A 27,280-nucleotide genomic window follows, 5' to 3' on the forward strand; every position below is an offset into this window, starting at 1 on the left:
CATCGGGTGTCGTTATTTTGAAATATCCCTGATGGTTACAGTTTAATAATAAAAAAGTATCCATGAGTGAAAGCATTTGCGGATTTCGGATTGCGTGGATGATACAATTACTACTCCCTTGTTGTCATCCACATTTTCTGGTATAACCCTACACTTGTGTATTTGTCGTAATGAATTTATAACATGTATACTTAGTTGTAGCACCACTCAGATTATAAAGGTACAAATTTGGTCTTTCTTGTACCTGGGGTAATTATTCAATCTAAATCAAGGTTTGAAGTGAGGTGGAATGTGAGTTATGTGATATGCACGCGGCAGCCCAGCAAGAGATGTATGGTCAGTTGCTTTACTTTTTTTTGTAAATCAACTGATCATTCCCAGACATCAAAGGATCAACAGGAAATACGTTGATTGATTAATTACTGTTATCTTGCAGAGTGGATATGTCAAAAGTAAGTGTTTACATGTGAAGGTAGGTTTACTAAACCTAGGCAATACACTCATATCATGGCGTGAAGTACAGATGTAAAAACAACATACTTTGTTCAAAGGGTAACCGATAATACACTGACTGGTTGTTCATTGTTATCTAACTCAATGTATGTTTTAAAGAACCGTGGACATTACAAAAATAGTTGTCACGTGGGCTTTCTCAGCTAACTTGGCACCTATGTGAAACAATTGAAACAAACTAGGTGATCAGTTAAGAAACAAACACGGGTTATAATATTCGATACATTTAAATAACGTTTAAAAACGATATATTTAAATATTTTAATATATTTCATATATATTCCAAATATTGTTTCCAAATAATTATTATTAAAGTATTTGATTCTCACATAGACATTTGACATCGAATAAGTATTTTTGTACAGCTGCAGACGCAATGGATATTGTTCCTTTATGTTGATATTCCCGGATACATTATAACTTTGTTAGGTTGTAATAATGATATTTGCATTTTGTTTTCATTCATTCGCTGCAGCTTTGAACAGAATCATTCTTGTTCCTTTCCGTTTGGTTGGGAAGTTTTTCGATGCGCGATAGACGTTGTTTTCGCAAGTGTTTTCTTTTGTAAGCGTGTATATGTTACAGTCAATGTGTAAAATATGATTCACTCAGTCAATTTATTAAATATCTAAATATTTCAGTCATTTTACAAATTGACTGAATAGTCCATTCATTTATTTAACCGACTGACTAAAAATGATAAAGACGAGCAAAAAGAGCTTATACATATCACAATATATTAATTATGCTAAGAAAAGAAGCCAAACAATACAGAACTGTACTTGGTGATGATATTAAACATAAACAAATATTTGGAATTCGTTATCATATTAATAAAGATGGACATATTTTTCAGTTAATTTGTAAAATGAACTGAATATTTAGGCGTTTAATAAATTTCCTTAGTGAAATCTGTTTACATTTTGAATGTAAACATATACACACGGTAAAATAAGCAATGTTCAGATGAAATATTTACTTTGTGTTGCAAGTCAAAATAGTGTACACAAAGATCGCACAATTACCTAGCAAGTGACTTACCAAAACTGCATCACCATTACCGTTGCTCCCCACAAATATACCTACATTTCCAAAACTGTATTTCATTTTTGTTGATCAATGTGACCATACGTCCTTCTACTGTCAATAAAAATGCGCTTACGAATGGCGAGCACAGGTCGCGAACAAGTCTAGATTTCTGCTCTATCATCCGGGTGCTCACTGGGAAAATACAGTAATGCACAGGTAACAACTACTCCCGCGGAATTGCTTTAGAACAGTGCTCTTTTGTATGTTGAAATACTATATATTGTGAATGCCAAAATGATGTATCAAGGATCAAGTAGAAGATACATTGACCGCAGCGCTGGGAGTTTATTCAACAGACCCGTGAAAATAACACTGCTGTATCTTATTATTTATTTTAGATGACGCAGTCAAAGCTCACTTCTCCTGGCGGCCATTATCGAACGGCCAGCTAAAACACAACCCTGCGCTTACGTCTACAGGTCTCTTCCTGTAGTACGGTAATTAGTATTCTCTCCCTCAAGTGTATCCTCAATTATATAACCCACCCTCATTAATTACCTGCTTCTCTTTTCCAGCCTCACGGCTATGGAGCTGAGATAAAGAGTCCAAGTTATCATAAAGTAATTAGGGTCCAATAAAAACAATGCGCCGCCAAACCTCATACATATTATCACTGAAAGTCGTACTACAGACGGTTAATGTCAAATCACAATAAAATCATTTCAATTGCAATAACATGTTCCAGGACCATGTATTCTCTTAACACAATCGGATTTAGAAGCAATGGTCGTATAAAACAAGACAGATCTATTTAAACACAACAGTATTCATGTTATTCCCACAAAATCACATAAAGAAAGGAGACATTAGCAAACACATGTGTATTATCATTTTTCGTCAGGAGAACAAATTTTTCTCTCCTTGTTACCACCTCCAGGTTCAGCTTAAGACGGGTCCTCCTTTGGTCAAAAGTTTGTTCCCCCTCTAATGAGTGTGTCACGCGTTGCACACGAGTGGCGGACGGGGTGCACACCCGTGTGCAACGCGTTGCACACGGGTATCACACGCGTGACCAACCCGATGCACACTGGTTGCGTAACGCGTTGCCCATGCGTGTAAGGGGAATGAACTTCTAGGCAGTAGTGTACATTTTGAGCTTAAAGGAAAATAATTTTTGGAAACAAATTGGGCTATTTGGACTCGCAACTGAGAGGCAACGTCAAATTCCACAAGAAGCTGTTGATGCCGACAGATTGCTATGACCATGAGTATGTGTTATTAAAATGGTATATACATATGAAGCACTTTTTATTGGTTGCACTCACTGACTGTACAAGTGATTGTCACCAGCAAATAGTCTGGACACTTATATGTTAAATAAACCTATTTCTGGAACTGAAACTGAGAGAGCAGTGCTCCGGTTAAGGAATGATAAATTTACTGCAATAGATGATATACCAGCAAAGGTATTAAAAACCTCCAGTTCCGTTGCTTTACTTTAAAGAATGATAAAATATTGCTTTGAAAACAGTACGACCCCAAGTCACATATGCAGGATGTTCGAAATCAATTAGAAAATAGGGGTTCGGGAATTCGGTGTATAAATACATCTTTTACAAAACAAAGCCAGGGCTGATTTAACTTGTTTGACTCACACAGTTGCTGTATCTCCCCATTTATCCCAGTCACTACAGAAATAAGAGCCAGAAACTCCCCTTTGCCTTATGAAAGTATGGCAAGCGAGGGCAGATTTCACTTGTTTGACTCACACAGGTGCTGTATCTCCCCATTTATCCCAGTCACTACAGAAATAAGAGCCAGAAACACCCCTTTGCCTTATCAAAGTATGGCAAGCCTGGGGTGATTTCACTTGTTTGACTCACACAGGTGCTGTATCACCCCATTTATCCCAGTCACTATAGAAACAAGAGCCAGAAACACCCCTTTGCCTTATCAAAGTATGGCAAGCCTGGGGTGATTTCACTTGTTTGACTCACACAGTTGCTGTGTGTGGTAATACGTGTCCTTGTATTGAACGAATTGTTTCAAGGTGTATAACAACATACTTGCCATATGAAGTGTACAATGGCATGTCAGCTTGAGGATTATCTATCGTTTGAATTGTGTACTGATGCAAGACAGTGACACAAGGACTGTTTTATACCGGCTGTCCCTGATACACTGACACATGGACTGTGTTATACACGTGGTCCCTGATACACTGACACTAGGATTGTGTTATACAGGTGGTCCCTGATACACTGACACATGGACTGTGTTATACAGGTGGTCCCTGATACACTGACACTAGGACTGTGTTAAACAGGTGATCCCTGATACACTGACACTAGGACTGTGTTATACAGGTGGTCCCTGATACACTGACACAAGGACTGTGTTATACAGGTGGTCCCTGATACACTGACACTAGGTCTGTGTTATACAGGTGGTCCCTGATACACTGACACATGGACTGTGTTATACAGGTGGTCCCTGATACACTGACACTATGTCTGTGTTATACAGGTGGTCCCTGATACACTGACACTAGGACTGTGTTATACAGGTGGTCTCTGATACACTGACACAAGGACTGTGTTATACAGGTGGTCCCTGATACACTGACACTAGGACTGTGTTATACAGGTTGTCCCTGATACACTGACACTAGGTCTGTGTTATACAGGTGGTCCCTGATACACTGACACATGGACTGTGTTATACAGGTGGTCCCTGATACACTGACACTAGGACTGTGTTATACAGGTGGTCCCTGATACACTGACACTAGGACTGTGTTATACAGGTGGTCTCTGATACACTGACACAAGGACTGTGTTATACAGGTGGTCCCTGATACACTGACACTCGGACTGTGTTATACAGGTGGTCCCTGATACACTGACACTAGGACTGTGTTAAACAGGTGGCCCTGGTACACTGACACTAGGACTGTGTTAAACAGGTTGTCCCTGATACACTGACACTGACGTAGGATTTAATTCAATATATACCACAAACTAATATTTTTGGTATTATTAACCACCATCCCCGTGCTCGTTGGTTTTGTCAAAGTGGTAAACGTCTGTGACCTGCATCACGTCGGTCTTTCCTTCCAAATTAAGGTGAGACGCCGTGATATGACCGGAATACTGTTAAAAGTGGCGTTTAACCCAACTCACTCACTCACACACTCACTGATATGTGTTTCCATGTGTTGCAGGTGTAAAGTGTTTATGCCTATAAAAAGTTGAAAATAGATGTTGATGTGAAACGTTAACTTATTTTTCGGAAGTTCTATACATTCTGAAGTGCTATCAATATATTTTTCTAGGAATCGGTTAAGGTATGGTATGGTTACCGGTGTCCGTGTAGTTCCCACTGTATTAAAGTACTTACTGGTGGGGTATGGTTACCGGTGCCCGTGTAGTTCCCACTGTATTAAAGTACTTACTGGTGTGGTATGGTTACCGGTGTCCGTGTAGTTCCCACTGTATTAAAGTACTTACTGGTGTGGTATGGTTACCGGTGCCTGTGTAGTTCCATCTGTATTAAAGTACTTACTGGGGGGGTATGGTTACCGGTGTCTGTGTAGTTCCCACTGTGTTAAAGTACTTACTGGTGGGGTATGGTTACCGGTGTCCGTGTAGTTGACACTGTGTTAAAGTACTTACTGGTGGGGTTGTGTACACGGCATACAAAGACTGTAAATAATGGAGTTGAATGACCTTTGTACCAGAGAAGTTACCGTACTCCGACTGACACACAAGATTTGTTGATAGAATGCAACTTCGATTTATTGTTAAATATGTTCACAAAGAGGATATATTGTTGCAATAAAATTATCAGATAATTTGTCCTTGTTTGTTTGATTACCTGTACGGGGGCGGTGGAGTAGCCGCGTTGTGAAAGTGTTGACCCATCACAGCGAGGTTCGAATCCCTACATGGACACCATGTGTCCGTTGTGGTGTTGCTCAGGACACAATGTCCACTACACACCTTTTGTCTAGAGCACTGTCAGGACATAATGGCCACTACACACCTTTTGTCTAGAGCACTGTCAGGACACAATGTCCACTACACACCATTTGTCTAGAGCACTGTCAGGACACAATGTCCACTACACACCTTTTGTCTAGAGCACTGTCAGGACACAATGTCCACTACACACCTTTTGTCTAGAGCACTGTGACAGATTCGTGTAGTCCACCTTTGTTGGATAGTATTAGGCCCGACTCTGATTGGCTGCTCCATGGCGATGACCCGAGGTCATGTCGGCGAACTACTTTTATTCATTCATTGTAAAGAGAAATGTATTTCATGTTTATTGCATGCTGCTTTGCTTCTGAAGTGAATATACTATAAACGTAATCTACACAATATCACAAATAATCATTTATATAGATTCCAAATTCATCTTTATTGCTTACGGGCAGTGGGGTAGCCTAGTGGTTCAAGCGTTCGCTCGTCACACCGAAGGCCCGGGTTCTACTCCCCACATGGGTATGAATCGTGAAGCCCATTTCTGGTGTCCCCCGCCGTGATATTGCTGGGATATTGCTAAAAGCGGTGTTAAACCATACTCAATCATTTAATCTATTGCTTACCATTAATTCAATACACGGAACAGGTAGAACAAAAGCATCTGTCACCTGCATGAAACAACGCAATTGTCTGCAGAACCTGGCTACCACTGCTGTTGACATTCGTGTGAATTAATTCGTAACATGGTTGCAGATATACATACTACCCAGTCTATGGATACTGACAGGATGTGGTTATGTTCATAAAGGATGTGCAATGCCCAGATGTCCACATGTGCACTGGGACCGGTAGCTAAGTACAGACAGGATGTGCAATGCCCAGATGTCCACATGTGCACTGGGTCCGGTAGCTAGGTAAAGACAGGATGTGCAATGCCAGATGTCCACATGTGCACTTGGTGCGGTAGCTAGGTACAGACAGGATGTGCAATGCTAAGATGTCCACATGTGCAGTGAATCACGGTAGCTAGGTACAGACAAGATGTGCAATGCCCAGATGACCACATGTGCAGTGAGTCAGGTAGCTAGGTAGAGACAGGATGTGCAATGCCCAGATAACCACATGTGCAGTGAGTCCGGTAGCTAGGTACAGACAAGATGTGCAAGGCCCAGATGTCCACATGTGCAGTGAGTCCGATAGCTGGGTACAGACAGGATGTGCAATGCCCAGATGTCCACATGTGCCGTGAAGGACGGTAGCTAGGTACAGACAGGATGTTCAATGCCCAGATATCCACATGTGCAGTGAGTCCGGTAGCTAGGTACAGACAGGATGTGCAAGGCCCAGATGACCACATGTGCAGTGAATCACGGTAGCTAGGTGCAGACAGGATGTGCAAGGCCCAGATGACCACATGTGCAGTGAGGGACGGTAGCTAGGTACAGACAGGATGTGCAAGGCCCAGATGACCACATGTGCAGTGAATCACGGTAGCTAGGTACAGACAGGATGTGCAATGCCCAGATGACCACATGTGCAGCGAGTCCGGTAGCTAGGTACAGACAGGATGTGCAATGCCTAGATATCCACATGTGCAGCGAGTCTGGTAGCTAGGTACAGACAGAATGTGCAATGCCCAGATAACCACATGTGCAGTGAGTCCGGTAGCTAGGTACAGACAAGATGTGCAATGCCCAGATGACCACATGTGCAGTGAGTCCGGTAGCTAGGTAGAGACAGGATGTGCAATGCCCAGATAACCACATGTGCAGTGAGTCCGGTAGCTAGGTACAGACAAGATGTGCAATGCCCAGATGTCCACATGTGCAGTGAGTTCGATAGCTGGGTACAGACAGGATGTGCAATGCCCAGATGTCCACATGTGCCGTGAGGGACGGTAGCTAGGTACAGACAGGATGTTCAATGCCCAGATATCCACATGTGTAGTGAGTCCGGTAGCTAGGTACAGACAGGATGTGCAAGGCCCAGATGACCACATGTGCAGTGAATCACCGTAGCTAGGTACAGACAGGATGTGCAAGGCCCAGATGACAACATGTGCAGTGAATCACGGTAGCTAGGTACAGACAGGATGTGCAAGGCCCAGATGACGACATGTGCAGTGAGGGACGGTAGCTAGGTACAGACAGGATGTGCAATGCCTAGATGACCACATGTGCAGCGAGTCCGGTAGCTAGGTACAGACAGGATGTGCAATGCCTAGATGTCCACATGTGCACTGGGTCCGCCGGCTAGGTACAGACAGGATGTGCAATACCCAGATTACCACATGTGCAGCGAGTCTGGTAGCTAAGTACAGACAGGATGTGCAATGCCTAGGTGTCCACATGTGCAGCGAGTTAGGTAGGTAGATACAGACAAGATGTGCAATGCAAGATGACCACATATGCAGTGAATCACGGTAGCTAGGTGCAGACAGGATGTGCAATGCCTAGGTGTCCACATGTGCAGCGAGTCAGGTAGGTAGATACAGACAAGATGTGCAATGCAAGATGACCACATATGCAGTGAATCACGGTAGCTAGGTGCAGACAGGATGTGCAATGCCCAGATGTCCACATGTGCAGTGAATCACGGTAGCTAGGTACAGACAAGATGTGCAATGCCCAGATGACCACATGTGCAGTGAGTCCGATAGCTAGGTACAGACAGGATGTGCAATGCCCAGATGTCCACATGTGCAGTGAGTGAGTCCGGTAGCTAGGTACAGACAGGATGTGCAATGCCCAGATGTCCACATGTGCAGTGAGGGACGGCAGCTAGGTACAGACAAGATGTGCAATGCCCAGATGACCACATGTCCAGTGAGGGTGTTTTGTCAACGTTCTGCATGCGTCGGTGGGAGGGTAATGATGTGGAGAGAACCCCTCTACTGGTCATCGATGGCAATTTGACAGGTGTACGGTACCGTGACCAAGTTATCAGTCCTACCCATGGACGTCACATAACTTTTAAAGCTGGACAATGCCATTGTCCTACTGTCACGTCATGGGATTGTCATGACACCACAAACAGCCGTTAAACTTGTGAAGATCAGTGGAAGAGGTGTCTCCCTCTGACCAAGGTCAACATGATCAACTGCTTGAAGTGATATTCCTTCATGTCTATTTCTGGAGTGATCAGCAGAAATGCCTTTCCGAAATACACGTCTAGAAATAATAGTTACTTGATAAAAGCGACCAATGCAAGTGGTTATTGGCAAGATAACGGGGAGTAAGTGTGTGTTTGAGGTGAATGTCGAGTCTGAATCAGGGATACGTTTGAACGAATCACAGGAACGCAGCTGGCTAGGTGTGAACGAATCACAGGAACGCAGCTGGCTAGGTGTGAACGAATCGCAGGAACGCAACTGGCTAGGTGTGAACGAATCGCAGGAACGCAACTGGCTAGGTGTGACCGAATCACAGGAACGCAGCTGGATAGGTGTGAACGAATCACAGGAACGCAGCTGGCTAGTTGTGAACGAATCGCAGGAACGCAGCTGGCTAGGTGTGAACGAATCGCAGGAACGCAGCTGGCTAGGTGTCAACGAATCGCAGGAACGCAGCTGGCTAGGTGTGAACGAATCGCAGGAACGCAACTGGCTAGGTGTGAACGAATCGCAGGAACGCAGCTGGCTAGGTGTGAACGAATCACAGGAACGCAGCTGGCTAGGTGTGAACGAATCACAGGAACACAGCTGGCTAGGTGTGGGTCGGACAGGCACAAGTGAAAAGATACAGATCTTCGCTATTGTTTAGATTACAAAATGTACACTACAATATGCGTGGCGCTGTCTTTGGATGTTTGTTTGTTTATTGGGAGCACTTGTTCTTGTAATGTGAACAGCGCACAATGATTGGTTAGCAATATCGTCCTCATAAAAACACTTTAGTTTAACGTTAAATAACGCTTACCAATCCCCCGACGACCAGCCATTCGCCCAGTTGTGCTTCCACGTCACCGTCGGGCACGCCTTATCTCTGGGTGAAATTTGGAATAACAGCGACAAATCCCTTTCCTTATCCACAAGAAATATCTGCCATAAGCAGAGCCGATTGTACGATTCCGACCATATCATGAGGAAGTGTTTATGAATAACTATCAAATAGAGATGATGCCAGGTGTTCGCGAAAAGGTGAGCGTATCCTGCCCAATCAGTGACACGCGTCACAAACACATACACAGGCAAGTCAAGTGTTCGCCTGAAGAAACATTGGAACGTATGATACAAGTCAAAATAGGGAATTGCATCGGCCATCATTTTTGGCACTGGTGTGTCAAATTTGGAACTCTCCTCCACATTTTTACCATAGCACTGTTTGAAAACTTCACTGAGACCTTGAATGTTGTAACCTTGATAAAACAACTTCTGACCAAGCGTTGCATGATCTTTGAAATCGTGGTAGAAAGAGCAAGTTTGATACAGGTGGCTAAATCAGGTGGTTACACAATGGAAAATCCCAATATACAATTTTATATATTTCATTCAACCAAAATTGACAATTGTGTATATTTTGTATACCCAAAGGATATCCAAGGTTTGTATATATGGATAGATTTTACCACTGCTTCATTCAGTTTCCTTCAGTTGGTTTGTTTGTTGTTGAACGGGGCACTCGGCAATATTTCAGCTACATGACGGCGGTCTGTAAATAATCGAGTCTGGACCAGACAATCCAGTGATTAATATCATGACCATCAATCCACGCAATTGGGATGTAACATGCAGCATCGTCGCCTTTTACGGCAAGCATGGATTGCTAAAGTCTTATTCTTCCCTTCGAGGATGTTTGAGTTGCTGTTGGCATCGACATTTACTACAAATAAATAAATTAAACGGGAAGCTTATAGAGGATTAAGATAAACACAACACAAACACAGCTTACTACACACACGATTGTTTATATGCTACAGTAATAATACAGATCAAGACACATCTCATTCGTTTATAATTTTCTTCTTTTCTTTCTGCGCCGGTTCGAAACATTGTAGTAATGTGTCTTTATTACTTTTCACACAACAAGTTCAAATCATTTTAACATTTGACATAGAAATGAAACATATGAAAACACTAACGTTATGCTAAAAATAGCGAGATGAACGTTGCTGTGCCACCGACCGGTTTTCGCCATTCATGTTGGTTTTTTTCTGAAATATTCCGTGTACAAAGTTGACTTTAGAAACAACTTTTTCTGTAAAACATTTATAAAAGAGCGGAAAAAGTTCGAATCGATTTCTCTTAATTATAATGCCACGAAAGCGAATCAAAACGGTAAGATAAGACAATCGGATCCGTAACGGGTCAGTACTATTATACTATGTTTGTTTGTTTGTTGTTTAGCGCCGCACTCAGCAATAGGGCTGCAACGATACACCTAGGTCACGATACGATACGTATCTCGATACTTACATCACGATTCGATACGTATCTCGATACGCTACGATACACATAGTGACAAGAGAAGAAAAGAGATAAATGAATTAAACTTAGTTTATTAAAATGAAAAATTGAATGAAAGTGAATGAATGTTCATGAGTCAGAAAATATATACTGTAATGAGTATTTTAACTTAATGAATCATCTGCCATTTCCATGTAAATGGCTAGCAAACACAACGTAACAGTTCTACATATTTGTGAGTTGTGACTAGATGGTAGATTCTAGGAGTAAATACTAAATGTACCAGTGTCCAGTAACTAATGATTTGCCATTTTCCTGTTTAAAGGCAAAAAAAACAATTAAAAACAATTGTAGTAACAGCCATGTTATACACCATTTGAAAGGTCTAATCTTGGTGTTTATAAATATGAAAGTTATGTTTATAACATTATTTAAATAAAACATTGACAACTTAATTAAGTTCGCTGTAAATATACAAAATGTAGGCTAACACATTCATAACGTGGGGATTAAGGACCAAGGAAGCGAAAATTTGACGGTTTGGGGCAAAAATAAGATTTCAAAAGATCTAGATCTACTTATTTCATTTACGTAATAGGAAAATTATTTTAAAAAGAATTATGAATAGTATCACCCATTTCCAGATAACAGCGGCTGTACCCTAAGTAACATGAAGAAATACCTCCGTTTTCGAAAGCTTCCACGTTCGTGGTAGACTGACATATGACACATCGCTAGAAAGCTTGTTGTTTCATCTACACGCTCGTTACATTGCCTGGAGTCTTTTCGTAGCTATAACATAAGGTTTTATTGGATAGAAAATGGTTCCTAATGACGCTTTCTTGCCGAAATCTGCTACAAGGTTCATGATTGGTCAAATTTGAGCACGTGACCTGAGGCAGGCAATCAAACTACAAATCCTCGTGTACGATGAATTTCAGATTTTTACGAAATATTTTGGTTAAATCGTGTTATTCTGAACGTTTTCAGCAGGAAATCGCGATCTATATTAAAAATATGGAGCTTCGTGGATGTATCATACTAGGTTACAAGCTGTGACAAAGATTTTTCATGCATATATTTTGGCATTGAACATCGTGTCCGAGCCGAGAATTCGAGGCGCCGAAAGCCGAGATGTCATTTGACTAACATAACACGCGATCGCATTAAAAGATGGAAATAGTTTGACCACTTTTAGATATATTTTTGTTGATTTTATTTATCACTTTGTATAATATACTTAACGGTTTGTTTGAAATGTCTTTGTTTTGCTCTGTTACTTGTTCGATGTGCACCCGTTGTCGAAGTGTGCGTCCGAGAATTATATTTTCAATAACATTGCGGGGAAATAGTGAATAACATTTTAATCTATCGATAAAAAAATGATAAATTGAAATAGAATTCGTATTTCAGACATTGTGAGATGTGATAGATTTAATAAATGAATAGTATGACAGGTAGGTCCATAAAAATATATACTATTTTGACGTGACTAAGGCTTGGCCGGTTAACTGGCCTATGGCCGGTGCCTGAGGACTCGGTGCCTACGGTGTTGAAAGAGTTTAAACACATTTAAAACGTATCTGTGATCAAAGTTTATGTACAAAAACAAAGACGTACGTATATACGTCATTGAAAAAAACGTATCGTGAAAAATCGAGATACAGCACCCCACAAATCGCACACCGTATCGTATGGAGTGAATCGCGAGGCATCGGTGTCCCGGATATCATTTCAGCCCTACTCAGCAATATATTTTTTTTAGCTATATGACGGTGGTCTGTAAATAATCGAGTATGGACCAGACAATCCAGTGATTGACATCATGAGCATCGATCCACGCAGTTAGGATACGATGATATGCATCCAGCAAGTCAGCGAGTCTGACTACACAATAACCCCGCCAGTGCTCTTGCTGCCAATGTTTACGTGACAAGCCCCAGTGCTGCGAACACAATCCTCGCACAGCGTTCACATGTGTTTACGAAAGCCTAATGATATGCCACTTTGGCAGAATATCTTTATCATAAATTCGAAATTTCTCCTTAAAAATGAAATAACGAGTATAAAATCGAATTACCAGAAAAACATCGAAGCAAAGAGAAAATAATCGATGCAACGAGAAAAAACTCGAATTTTCAGGCTTGCTGACTTGTTTGATGTAGTCATCGTACCCCATTTGCATAAATCGATTCTCATAATCACTGGATTGTCTGGTACAGACTGCCTTCCTACCGGTGTAATTTTGCTGAGTGCGGCGTTAAACAACAAACAAACATGGATTGTGTGTTGCAACCACGCTACGGATTATCACGTGTCAACCTAGCTTATAACTGTAATAGTCCCGAGAAGATTCTGGGTTAGAATAGGTCTTCAGCAAACCATGCTTTACGTAAGAGGCGACTAACATGATCGGGTGGTCGGCTCGCTGACTTGGTTGATGCATGTCATCGTATCCCAATTGCGTGGATCGATGCTCATGATATCAATCACTGGATTGTCTGTCCCAGACTTGATTCTTTACGGATCGCCGTCATAAAGCTGGAATATTGCTGAGTTCGACCTCAAACAACAAACGAACCACGGAGTGGGGCCGAGGATATAGGAACAGAGTTCTTTTGCCCGTCCGCCCAGAGAAATGAAACTGTTCACACTGATGTTGCAGGTCATGATCTCAAATGAGTACGAAAATTGGTGTATTTTATTGTTTTACAGACTTCCAGCCCGTGCGTTTCAACAGTGCATACTGCGCGCATACTGCGTTCATACTGCGTGCATACGTCGTGCACACTGCGTTCACACTGCGTGTATACTGCGTGAAATGAGGACACTTTTTCTGAGAAACTGCTGAAGTTACATAGATGGAAGTTTGCACGTCTATCTAAGAGATACTTGTGAAGAGTTCGAAAATTGGTTCAGCTGATAATTTTTCCCAGAGGAGGGACCTTTTGTGGGTATCAATTTCACATTTAATCATTGTTTCTGATGACATAAAGCGACCCTAGTACCCTCTCTTCTTCAGTGAGTGAGTGAGTGATTATGGTTTAACGCCGCTGTTAGCAATATTCCAGCAATATCACGGCGGGGGACACCAGAAATGGGCTTCACACATTGTACCCATGTCAGGAATCGAAACCTGGTCTTCGTAAGGAAATTTTGTAAGGAAATATTCTTAAAACACCCCAATAATCACCTTGCTCAAATACAACTTTAGAAAAGAGAGGCGGGCGGTGTCACGTGACTAATTCACAAGAAAATATAAATCAAACAACACGATGATGCACATTCAGTTCGCTTATCGTTTACTGTCTGTCATTTCCTCCCCCAAATACAATACTCAAACCTATTTGACCAATATTTCCAAAACTGCATAACAGCGTTAGGAATTGGCACTAGTCCGGTAGTCTTTACCAAATTGCCCAACAGTTATGGTATCGTTAGGACTAGTAGAAATTTGACAATTTTAAGGGTTTTGCTATGTGCTATCATTGTAAGGACTAGTGGAGTAAAACTGTTAGTTTCTATTGCTGTATAACCCTGTAGACATCGCGAAATCCACAGTACATACAGTGTTAAGGATCTAGATCGAATTTGGGGAATGTTGTGTTTTGTCAGTTTGCAGACGACAAGTTAATATTAGCATTTCTTATTCATTTTGATGAATAAAAAAATGAGTTTGATGCCAGAGATACTAAATAATATAATTTGTATAACTGAAACGGTGCGCGTTATCACGTGGCACGAGCTGTTAAGAGATGGCGATAACTAGTAATCCACGTGAAAGTTTAATTTCCACTGTTTTGATTCCCCATCGTACCGTTACAACAGAAATCAAGTGAATCATATTCCTGTGATAGCAATAAGTGCATTTGTTAATAGTTTCACACAAAAAAATAACTCATTGGTACAGAAAAATTTGTACAAGGAATAATTCAGAAATAAATGTACCATGGAAATAATGGCGATGACTGATCGGTGAAGGCAGTTAGCGCTAGTTCATGTTTTTTTATTTTGGTTACACTGTGTGAAGAAATAAGAACGTTGTTACACTTTTGATACAATGTTACGATTTGGAAACTGCGACTGACGGCCAGGCACCATGAGGGATAAACATGTTCATGTCGTGTCATGATATAGACGGAAGTGTAAAATCGAGAGCGATTTCTTATGAATACGGAAAAGCTTTTGCCGCTTTTATTTTTTTTAAATTCAAACAGCAATAATTTGCACATTAAAAGTAACACCATAGAAATAAGTATATATATCTGCCTTTGTTAAACTTTATCTACCACAAAGTCCATGTGTTGTATGCATATGCCATGAAGCCTGCATTGTGCCGCCCCGTTTTGGCAGAGAAAACAGCCGGTCACTTTGGTGCACGACCTTGGCCACAATGCCGTGACATCATGGACAGTGTGACGTCACTGTCATTGTACATTTGGCGCCACGTCAGCTGGGCGAACCTCGGCTCAGTCTGAGGTCACAGAGTGCCGCGAGATGTAAACAAAGTTTGTCGTGTGTTCCATTTTTAATTATAAACTTGTGACACACAATTTACACAGACTAATTGTATCACGAGATGCAGTGTTCACATAATAATCACACATCATCAATATTTACACTCTGTTAACAATTTTCTTATCTTATCGTGCGAAGTTCCAAACACAACAAATGATAAAATGTCTAAAAATATTTTCAACAAGTTTTATTTCTCCTCAAACACAAGAAACATTCTCACCAAATCCGGGAATATAGAACACGACGACGTGCACGGCACACCACGTCACTGTCTGTAACAACATGTCCCCCTCCACCGTCTACACAAACACGAAACTGACGTCACTGAGCGCCGCGGGACACCAGCAGATCCACCACTGGCTGATGTCCCCAGAGTCTCGCCATGATGGCCGCTGTCAGCCCCGACTTGTTCCTGGCGTCGATGTCCACCACGTGCAGAGACAGCACATACTTCACCATCTCCACATCTCCTCCCATACAGGCGTGGTGAAGGGTGTTGTCACCGTACTTGTCCACCAGTGACACATCGGCCCCTTCACTCACCAGGAGCTTCACCACGTCTCTGTGTCCCATGTATGCTGCCTTCATCACCGGTGTCATGCTCCCCACTCTACAGTTGATGTCTACGTTGACTTCCGGTGTAGACAGGAGCCGCTTCACCTCCTCCAGGTTCCCGGCCCCGCTGGCGTAGTGGAGGTCGCGGTCTGCTGGTGATGGAGTCGCTGTAACACAAAGTAAACTCTGTACTCATCCAGACATCTTTGTCATACATCTACTGTGTTCACACCTCGAAGTGTTGATACGTGACAGGAACATCGATACATGATGAACCACTTCCTGTGTGGATGACAACAATATAACGATGAGGGGAGGGGTTTATGTATTGAACTAAGAATAATCTATTCACGTGACATTTGTTCAAGTGCTTTCTTCTACATCCAGTAGTTGTAACATTATTCTGTTTAGGGCTGGGGAATGTTAACGTGTGTTTGCTTTATAAGATATTAGTCAGACACTGTCAGTACAATTGCTGTCTCAAATTATTAAGATAATATGATATTTATTTTTACATTGCTTTACATAAGCTTGTTCATTGAATACTCTGTATGCATGAAGGGTTAGGAGTGAGCTTTCTGCCTGCTGGGTTCTCCCACCTACCGCGTAAAGCAGTGGAGAGCCGTGGATCCTTCTTGCTCCGTCTTGGATTCCAACCCAGGTCAATCGAAGCTGAAACACAGAATATGTTGTTTAGAAAACTATAAATAGCACATAAGCATTATAAATATTGGCCACAGACCAGTTTTTGCCTTTCCACAAATTTGAAGCCTTTTGAAACGTTTACTACAGAACTAGATTTGAAATACGTTTGTTATAGCAAAAGTGTAAATAATACTAAATATATAGTTTTGTGATTGTCAAATAGATTAAAGACTCTCATAAAAATACAACACAAGTATAGATTGTTGTTCATCTCTCCGGCGTGTCAATACACCTGCTTGTTGAATTGACCTTTATGAAAAAAATGATGATACTATTAGTGCAATTGTTGATTTGTTGATAAATTGATAGGATAAAACATGTATCAAATTGCAGAGACTGTTTATAGGACATTTTCGGAGTAGAATCCCCCTAGCCTTGGCTGACATGATGATCGTACCAAATATCATACAAAGTTGGACAATGACACGATCTACCACATGCTGGGTTCCCCCACCTACCGTGTTGATCAGAATCTTGTCCCTTCACAAGTGGCTTCGAACTCGGATCACTCGAGACTGAAACAGAATATGGTGGTCAGAAAACTGTATACATATAGCATAGGAAAACCATAATCAATACTGGCCTCAGATAACCAATTGCCATTCGACAAATATTGTTTACTCAGCAATATTTCAGGTATGCGACAGCGGTCAGTAAATAAATGAGCCTGGGCTAGACCATCGAGCGACTGATATCATGAGCATCGTTCCACGCAATCGGGATATGTTGACATGCATCAACCAAGTCAGCGAGTCTGACCACCCGGTCCGGTTAGTCGCCTCTCACAAGCATAGTCGCCTTTTACGGCAAGCATGGGTTGCCGAAGACCTATTTTACACCGAGGCTATAAATGACATAATATAAATGACATGATAAAAAGTAACATAGACATTAATAAATATGGACCTGCTAAGAAGCCGATATTCGGCAGCAAATGTCAGTAAAGATTCCCAAATCAGAATAAAGACAGTCCAAATCCATGTTAATATATCTATCACTAATTCGTCTAACCGTATGGCTTTGTAGGGGTAAGCTGTATTCCACTGATACCAGGACAACAAACAGGGAGAGCTTTAATGCTTTGTTTTATATTATTACACTGATCTTACAATTGTTAAATACAACGTTTAAAAAACACTGAATTTAAAGAAACTAAGAACTTAATAATCCAAATTTTGAACAAAATAACGCTTTGCTCCAAATTTGTTTCAGTTTAGAATCCTTGATAAATCCCTCGTACAACACACACCGAGATTTTTGGCCATCTACCCCGTGTGTCTTTATACATCATGACATGAAACACGTCATGAATCTAATTTCTTATGTTTGAATATACACTGCCTTTGTTCTTCTTATAGATCTTTTGCTTCTCTGTGTTAAAATGTTGGAGTAACTGAAAATATTGTTATTTTCTTTCAGAACATAAACATACAAGAGAAACAAACTGAAAGTCAAAATATACGGAGTTTGTATTATGAAGTCTGATTGAAAATTAAAAGAAGTGATTCTTGATAGATTTCTACAAGAAACTTGATAATGTCTTTATAGCAATCACAGTTTCCTGCAACAGTTTGTCGAACTTAATCTGTGGTTGGGTTATTTTGTGTAAAAGTGAATTGGTTCAATGAAAACAGGGTAAGGAATGAATTTGGAACGACATGGTAGACTCCTACCATGTTTGAAGATAAGATGTCTAAGTTACACATCAGCAGTTTGGGGCAGTCTGATTTGGAATGTTTTAAAAAAAATATAGATCCATATATGTAGAAGTATTCTTAAATTGCTGACTACTAAAGCGTTAGTACAATATCTCTACCTTGAGATAATTTCAAATGGAAATCAAGCATATGATAAAATCATTAATCAGATGTATAGTTGCCAGGTGTTTGTTTTCTGTGAGAATCAGTGCACACCGTTATAGATTTTGACCAGAACGGACTGTCGCCCACCAGTGTAGTAATAAATTTGTCGTGCATTTCAACGTCTGTCTTAATAAAAGATAATGTTCATTCAGAGACTTAATAATGCATTATTTATACTGAAATTGTTGCAATTAGATCTATTCTCATCTTAAGGCGATAAGGGGCGGTCGGGTAGCCTAGTGGTTTAAGCGTCCGCTCGTCACGCCGAAGACCCGGGTTCGATTCCCGACATGGGTACAATGTGTGAAGCCCATTTCTGGTGTCCCCCGCCGTGATATTGCTGGAATATTGCTAAAAGCGGCGTAAAACCATATACACTCACTCACTCTTAAGGCGATAGCTCTGACATGTCGATGAAAACACTGCAATAATTTCAATTTCTATTTTCTCCATCGACACAAATAATCGTACTGTTGAAAAGGGAGCATTATGTTATAAAAATAATATTTTACGTTTGATGCGGCGTTTACTCAGGGCATAATTATACATCGTTTGGTGTGTCGGGTTGCAGTGTTTATGGTGTTTTTGGTAATTCCTTATATTCAAATATAGACATAGATCTACGTCAGGAAACAGATTAATATTTCAGTTATGACAATGTAATGATAAAGCAATGTGAAGAGCAACAGGTCTACTTGACTCGGAGCTTGTGCAACACAGTTGTAATTCTATGTCGGGCAAGCTTTCCTATGTAGCACTGTCATAATTTAAATATACCGAGCGATGGCGATAGTACAATCATCTCAGATCAGCTTACTATCTGAGGCTGAAACTGCAGCCGACACAACAGTACTTCATGTGTTAGACGGTGTTTGGTTTGATAAAGAACAAAGGTACAAATATGTGACAAAATAAGGTGACAAAGATTGATAAAACAGAACTGATGAAATAGAACCAGCCTATCGGTTGAAACGCTGTTTAGAAATGTTTACATGCAGACGTTTGTTTCTCCCCGGTGACAGGCTAAACAACTGTCTGGGTGTAAACACTGTGTGAAGCAAGCACCTGATTCCTACAACATTCATTCTGCTGTACATCAATCTTACTATATGTACAATTTATGTTTCATATAATTTCCTAAAAGTAGAAACTGATGACTTACCCACCGATTACGTCCTAACACGAGTGACACATCTCACTGCCGGTCATGAAATGCCTTGACCGGCGACACTACGGCCGCCAAGGTACGACCTATGACGTCACTGTGACGTGTCTGGCTAGGAGCATGGCATAGTTTGGCGCTCTACTGTTTGTTCAGATCAAGCCAGCCGCCACTCTATGATAGATTTAACAATGACGAGATGGAATCCTTAAACTTACATATCACAGGGAATGAAAATTAAGTGTACATGAATAATAATCTTAATTGTATTGTGTAAACATCACAGGAGCGTCGATCATTAGCTGACAGTTAAATAATATGTAAACTGGCCTCATTTTGATTCAAATTGCAGGCTAAGGTCTAAATTAAGACTACTGCATTGGTAAACGAAATTTACCTTATCACCCTGCGTCTTTATTTTGGAAAAAATAAATATTTTGATTAAAAGACGCCTTTCGTAAAAAGAATACCTTCGCTTAAATTATATTCACAAGGGTTATTTGTTATTAATAATAGCAATTGCCATACTTTATAGGAACATTTGTCTGAAAAATATTGAATTCATTTTGTCTAAAGAAATAATAACGTGGACATTAATTGAGGAAGATGAAGTAAATCATGGTCTGACTTTATAGTGAGTGAGGGAGGGAGAGAGTGAGTGAGTGAGAGAGTGAGTGAGTGAGAGAAGGAGAGAGTGAGGGAGAGAGTGAGTGAGAGAAGGAGAGAGTGAGAGAGTGAGTGAGGGAGAGAGTGAGTGAGTGAGTGAGAGAGTGATGGGGAATGAGTGAGTGAGAGAGTTCAATCAATTAATCGGTAATATATAAGCCACATAACGGCGAGGACTAATTATACAATGACGTTATAATTGTGAGTGAGTGAGTGAGTGAGTGAGTGAGAGAATTCAATCTGAAGCTGTATCGGTAATATGCAAGCTACATAACGGCGAGGACTAATTATACCTTGACGTTATGGTGAGTGAGTCAGTGAGTGAGTGAGTGAGTGAGTGAGATAATTCAATCTGAGGCCGTTTCGGAAATATATAAGCCACATAACGGCGAGGGAGAATGCTGTTTGGTATGGAGGTATTTGTTATAGACGCGAACTGTTACATCAACGTTGTACTTCATTGTGGTGGTTATGTTTTGATATAGTCTGATATGTTGACCTGAAACAATGTTATTTTAGTGTTACATTGTTTTTGGTGTACATGGCGGGAGAGGCGTGGTCAGTTCTGGTCAATGACAAAATCACCTTCCAGGGGACGAGGCGGAGTTTCACAAATGTGCTGCTATACAGATATATCTGCACACTTTTTGAATGAAAAATCGCCAAGGTGTGGTACAAGAGACTGCATGGTAGTACAGTTGTCAGTTGACACCGTGTGTGTAGTTTATCAACATACATGGCTTCATTCATAGTAAGTGTTAATTAAGTGTTACAAAAATAAGTGTTGATTAAGTAACCCGTCAAGATCCGGGTTAGAATTGTCTTCACGAACCAATGCGTGCCGTAACTGGGATACGATGACATGCATCAACCAGGTCGGCGAGTCTGACCAACCAATCCCATAAGTCGCCTCGTACGTATACGCATGGGTTGCTGGAGACCTATACTAACCCGGATCTTCATGGGTATGTATGTAATAAACCCAATAATCCTGGGCTGTAAACTATGTTAACGTTTCATATAATTCTATTGATATTTTTTAGAATTTATACGACTGCTCAAATTGGATTTGTATCTGCACTCGGCCGCTGACAATTAAGTGGATGGGGTGTATTCTGGTCTCTGCTCGCACCACCTTTTGTCCCTTCTATCTACTCACTGTCAACACTGGAATGAGTCTATGTACATGTCACCTCTATCTACCCACTGTCAACACTGGAGTGAGTCAATGTACATGTCACCTCTATCTGCTTACTGTCAACACTGGAGTGAGTCAATGTACATGTCACATCTATCTACTCACTGTCAACACTGGAGTGAGTCAATGTACATGTCACCTCTATCTGCTTACTGTCAACACTGGAGCGAGTCAATGTACATGTCCCTTCTATCTACTTACTGTCAACACTGGAGTGAGTCAATGTACATGTCACCTCTATCTACTCACTGTCAACACTGGAGTGAGTCAATGTACATGTCACCTCTATCTACTCAATGTCAACACTGGAGTGAGTCAATGTACATGTCACCTCTATCTACTGACTGTCGACACTGGAGGGAGTCAATGTACATGTCACCTCTATCTACTCACTGTCAACACTGGAGGGAGTCAGTGTACATGTCCCTTCTATCTACTTACTGTCAACACTGGAATGAATCAATGTACATGTCACCTCTATCTACTCACTGTCAACACTGGAGTGAGTCAATGTACATGTCACCTCTATCTACTCACTGTCAACACTGGAGGGAGTCAATGTACATGTCACCTCTATCTACTCACTGTCAACACTGGAATGAATCAATGTACCTGTCACCTCTATCTACTCACTGTCAACACTGGAATGAATCAAGGTACATGTCACCTCTATCTACTCACTGTTAACACTGGAGTGAGTCAATGTACATGTCCCTTCTATCTACTTACTGTCAACACTGGAATGAATCAATGTACATGTCACCTCTATCTACTCACTGTCAACACTGGAGTGAGTCAATGTACATGTCACTTCTATCTACTCAATGTCAACACTGGAATTAATCAATGTACATGTCAAATCTATCTACTTACTATCAACACTGGAGTGAGTCAATGTACATGTCACCTCTATCTACTCACTGTCAACACTGGAGTGAGTCAATGTACATGTCACCTCTATCTACTCACTGTCAACACTGGAATGAATCAAGGTACATGTCACCTCTATCTACTCAATGTCAACACTGGAGTGAGTCAATGTACATGTCACCTCTATGTACTCACTGTCAACACTGGAGGGAGTCAATGTACATGTCACCTCTATCTACTCACTGTCAACACTGGAGTGCGTCTATGTACATGTCACATCTATCTACTCACTGTCAACACTGGAGTGATTCAATGTACATGTCACCTCTATCTACTCACTGTCAACACTGGAGTGAGTCTATGTACATGTCACATCTATTTATTCACTGTCAACACTGGAGTGCGTCTATGTACATGTCACCTGTATCTACTCACTATCAACACTGGAGTGAATCAATGTACATGTCACCTCTATCTAATCACTGTCAAAACTGGAGGGAGTCTATGTACATGTCACATCTATTTACTCACTGTCAACACTGGAGTGCGTCTATGTACATGTCACCTCTATCTAATCACTGTCAACACTGGAGTGAATCAATGTAAATGTCACCTCTATCTAATCACTGTCAAAACTGGAGGGAGTCAATGTACATGTCACCTCTATCTACTCACTGTCAACACTGGAGGGAGTCAGTGTACATGTCATCTCTATATCTTCACTGTCAACACTGGAGTGCGTCTATGTACATGTCACCTCTATCTAATCACTGTCAACACTGGAGTGATTCAATGTACATGTCACCTCTATCTACTCACTGTCAACACTGGAGTGAGTCTATGTACATGTCACATCTATTTATTCACTGTCAACACTGGAGTGCGTCTATGTACATGTCACCTGTATCTACTCACTATCAACACTGGAGTGAATCAATGTACATGTCACCTCTATCTAATCACTGTCAAAACTGGAGGGAGTCTATGTACATGTCACATCTATTTACTCACTGTCAACACTGGAGTGCGTCTATGTACATGTCACCTCTATCTAATCACTGTCAACACTGGAGTGAATCAATGTACATGTCACCTCTATCTAATCACTGTCAAAACTGGAGGGAGTCAATGTACATGTCACCTCTATCTACTCACTGTCAACACTGGAGGGAGTCAGTGTACATGTCATCTCTATATCTTCACTGTCAACACTGGAGTGAGTCAATGTACATGTCACCTCTATCTAATCACTGTCAACACTGGAATGAGTCAATGTACATGTCACCTCTATCTACTCACTGTCAACACTGGAGGGAGTCAGTGTACATGTCATCTCTATATCTTCACTGTCAACACTGGAGTGCGTCTATGTACATGTCACCTCTATCTAATCACTGTCAACACTGGAATGAGTCAATGTACATGTCACCTCTATCTACTCACTGTCAACACTGGAGTGAGTCAATGTACATGTCACCTCTATCTACTCACTGTCAACACTGGAGGGAGTCAATGTACATGTCAAGTCTATCTACTCACTGTCAACACTGGAGTGAGTCAATGTACATGTCCCTTCTATCTACTTACTGTCAACACTGGAATGAATCAATGTACATGTCACCTCTATCTACTCACTGTCAACACTGGAGTGAGTCAATGTACATGTCACCTATATCTACTCACTGTCAACACTGGAATGAATCAATGTACATGTCACCTCTATCTACTTACTATCAACACTGGAGTGAGTCAATGTACATGTCACCTCTATCTACTCACTGTCAACACTGGAGTGAGTCAATGTACATGTCACCTCTATCTACTCACTGTCAACACTGGAATGAATCAATGTACATGTCACCTCTATCTACTCACTGTCAACACTGGAGTGAGTCAATGTACAAGTCACCTCTATGTACTCACTGTCAACACTGGAGTGAGTCAATGTACATGTCACCTCTATGTACTCACTGTCAACACTGGAGTGAATCAATGTACATGTCACCTCTATCTACTCACTGTCAACACTGGAGGGAGTCAATGTACATGTCACCTCTATCTACTCACTGTCAACACTGGAATGAATCAATGTACATGTCACCTCTATCTACTCACTGTTATCACTGGAGTGCGTCTATGTACATGTCACATCTATCTACTCACTGTCAACACTGGAGTGATTCAATGTACATGTCACCTCTATCTACTCACTGTCAACACTGGAGTGAGTCTATGTACATGTAACATCTATTTATTCACTGTCAACACTGGAGTGCGTCTATGTACATGTCACCTGTATCTACTCACTATCAACACTGGAGTGAATCAATGTACATGTCACCTCTATCTAATCACTGTCAAAACTGGAGGGAGTCTATGTACATGTCACATCTATTTACTCACTGTCAACACTGGAGTGCGTCTATGTAGATGTCACCTCTATCTAATAACTGTCAACACTGGAGTGAATCAATGTACATGTCACCTCTATCTAATCACTGTCAACACTGGAGGGAGTCAATGTACATGTCACCTCTATCTACTTACTGTCAACACTGGAGGGAGTCAGTGTACATGTCATCTCTATATCTTCACTGTCAACACTGGAGTGAGTCAATGTACATGTCACCTCTATCTAATCACTGTCAACACTGGAATGAGTCAATGTACATGTCACCTCTATCTACTCACTGTCAACACTGGAGGGAGTCAGTGTACATGTCATCTCTATATCTTCACTGTCAACACTGGAGTGCGTCTATGTACATGTCACCTCTATCTAATCACTGTCAACACTGGAATGAGTCAATGTACATGTCACCTCTATCTACTCACTGTCAACAATGGAGGGAGTCAGTGTACATGTCATCTCTATATCTTCACTGTCAACACTGGAGTGAGTCAATGTACATGTCACCTCTATCTACTCACTGTCAACACTGGAGTGAGTCAATGTACATGTCACCTCTATCTACTCACTGTCAACACTGGAGGGAGTCAATGTACATGTCACCTCTATCTACTCACTGTCAACACTGGAATGAATCAAGGTACATGTCACCTCTATCTACTCACTGTCAACACTGGAGTGAGTCAATGTACATGTCACCTATATCTACTCACTGTCAACACTGGAGTGAGTCAATGTACATGTCCCTTCTAACTACTCACTGTCAACACTGGAGTGAGTCAATGTACATGTCACCTCTATCTGCTCACTGTCAACACTGGAATGAATCAATGTACATGTCACCTCTATCTACTCACTGTCAACACTGGAATGAATCAATGTACATGTCACCTCTATCTACTCACTGTCAACACTGGAGTGAGTCAATGTACATGTCCCTTCTATCTACTTACTGTCAACACTGGAATGAATCAATGTACATGTCACCTCTATCTACTCACTGTCAAAACTGGAGTGAGTCAATGTACATGTCACTTCTATCTACTCAATGTCAACACTGGAATTAATCAATGTACATGTCAACTCTATCTACTTACTATCAACACTGGAGTGAGTCAATGTACATGTCACCTCTATCTACTCACTGTCAACACTGGAATGAATCAATGTACATGTCACCTCTATCTACTCACTGTTAACACTGGAGTGAGTCAATGTACATGTCACCTCTATCTACTCACTGTCCACACTGGAATGAATCAATGTACATGTCACCTCTATCTACTTACTGTCAACACTGAAATGAATGAATGTACATGTCACCTCTATCTACTCACTGTCAACACTGGAATGAATCAATGCACATGTCACCTCTATCTACTCACAGTCAACACTGGAGGGAGTCAATGCACATGTCGCCTCTATCTACTTACTGTCAACACTGGAATGAGTCAATGTACATGTCACCTCTATCTACTCACTGTCAACACTGGGGTGAGTCAATGTACATGTCACCTCTATCTACTAACTGTCAACACTGGAGTGAGTCAATGTACATGTCACCTCTATGTACTCACTGTCGACACTGGAGTGAGTCAATGTACATGTCACCTCTATCTACTCACTGTCAACACTGGAATGAATCAATGTACATGTCACCTCTATGTACTCACTGTCAACACTGGAGTGAGTCAATGTACATGTCACCTCTATCTACTCACTGTCAACACTGGAATGAATCAATGTACATGTCAACTCTATCTACTCACTGTCAACACTGGAATGAATCAATGTACATGTCAACTCTATCTACTCACTGTCAACACTGGAGTGAGTCAATGTACATGTCACCTCTATGTACTCACTGTCAACACTGAAATGAATCAATGTACATGTCAACTCTATCTACTCACTGTCAACACTGGAGTGAGTCAATGTACATGTCACCTCTATCTACTCACTGTAAACACTGGAGTGAGTCAATGTACATGTCACCTCTATCTACTCACTGTCAACACTGGAATGAATCAAGGTACATGTCACCTCTATCTACTCACTGTTAACACTGGAGTGGGTCAATGTACATGTCCCTTCTATCTACTTACTGTCAACACTGGAATGGATCAATGTACATGTCACCTCTATCTACTCACTGTCAACACTGGAATGAATCAATGTACATGTCACCTCTATCTACTCACTGTCAACACTGGAGTGAGTCAATGTACATGTCCCTTCTATCTACTTACTGTCAACACTGGAATGAATCAATGTACATGTCACCTCTATCTACTCACTGTCAAAACTGGAGTGAGTCAATGTATATGTCACTTCTATCTACTCAATGTCAACACTGGAATTAATCAATGTACATGTCAACTCTATCTACTTACTATCAACAC

General features: G+C 41.1%; 1 protein-coding gene and 1 long non-coding RNA gene across 2 annotated transcripts in view; both read right to left on the reverse strand.

Moving 5' to 3' along the window:
- Positions 1–27,280, reverse strand: part of LOC139477928 (uncharacterized) — an 85,219-nt gene that overhangs the window by 34,110 nt on the left and 23,829 nt on the right. The gene's annotated exons all lie outside the window — the stretch shown is intronic.
- Positions 15,648–16,124, reverse strand: LOC139477926 (fibronectin type 3 and ankyrin repeat domains 1 protein-like). The gene has a single exon (XM_071260377.1). It carries the CDS (start codon positions 16,048–16,050, stop codon positions 15,772–15,774), a length of 279 nt encoding a protein of 92 aa, XP_071116478.1. The 5' UTR covers positions 16,051–16,124; the 3' UTR covers positions 15,648–15,771.

This window comes from Haliotis cracherodii, unplaced genomic scaffold (genome assembly GCF_022045235.1).
Source record: "Haliotis cracherodii isolate W230 unplaced genomic scaffold, xgHalCrac1.p SCAF_37, whole genome shotgun sequence".
Taxonomy (NCBI): Eukaryota; Metazoa; Mollusca; class Gastropoda; order Lepetellida; family Haliotidae; genus Haliotis; species Haliotis cracherodii.

What these genes read in the sequence shown, in the direction of transcription:
- LOC139477926 (XM_071260377.1), bottom strand. Translation starts at nt 16,050, where the DNA reads ATGACACCGGTGATGAAGGCAGCATACATGGGACACAGAGACGTGGTG.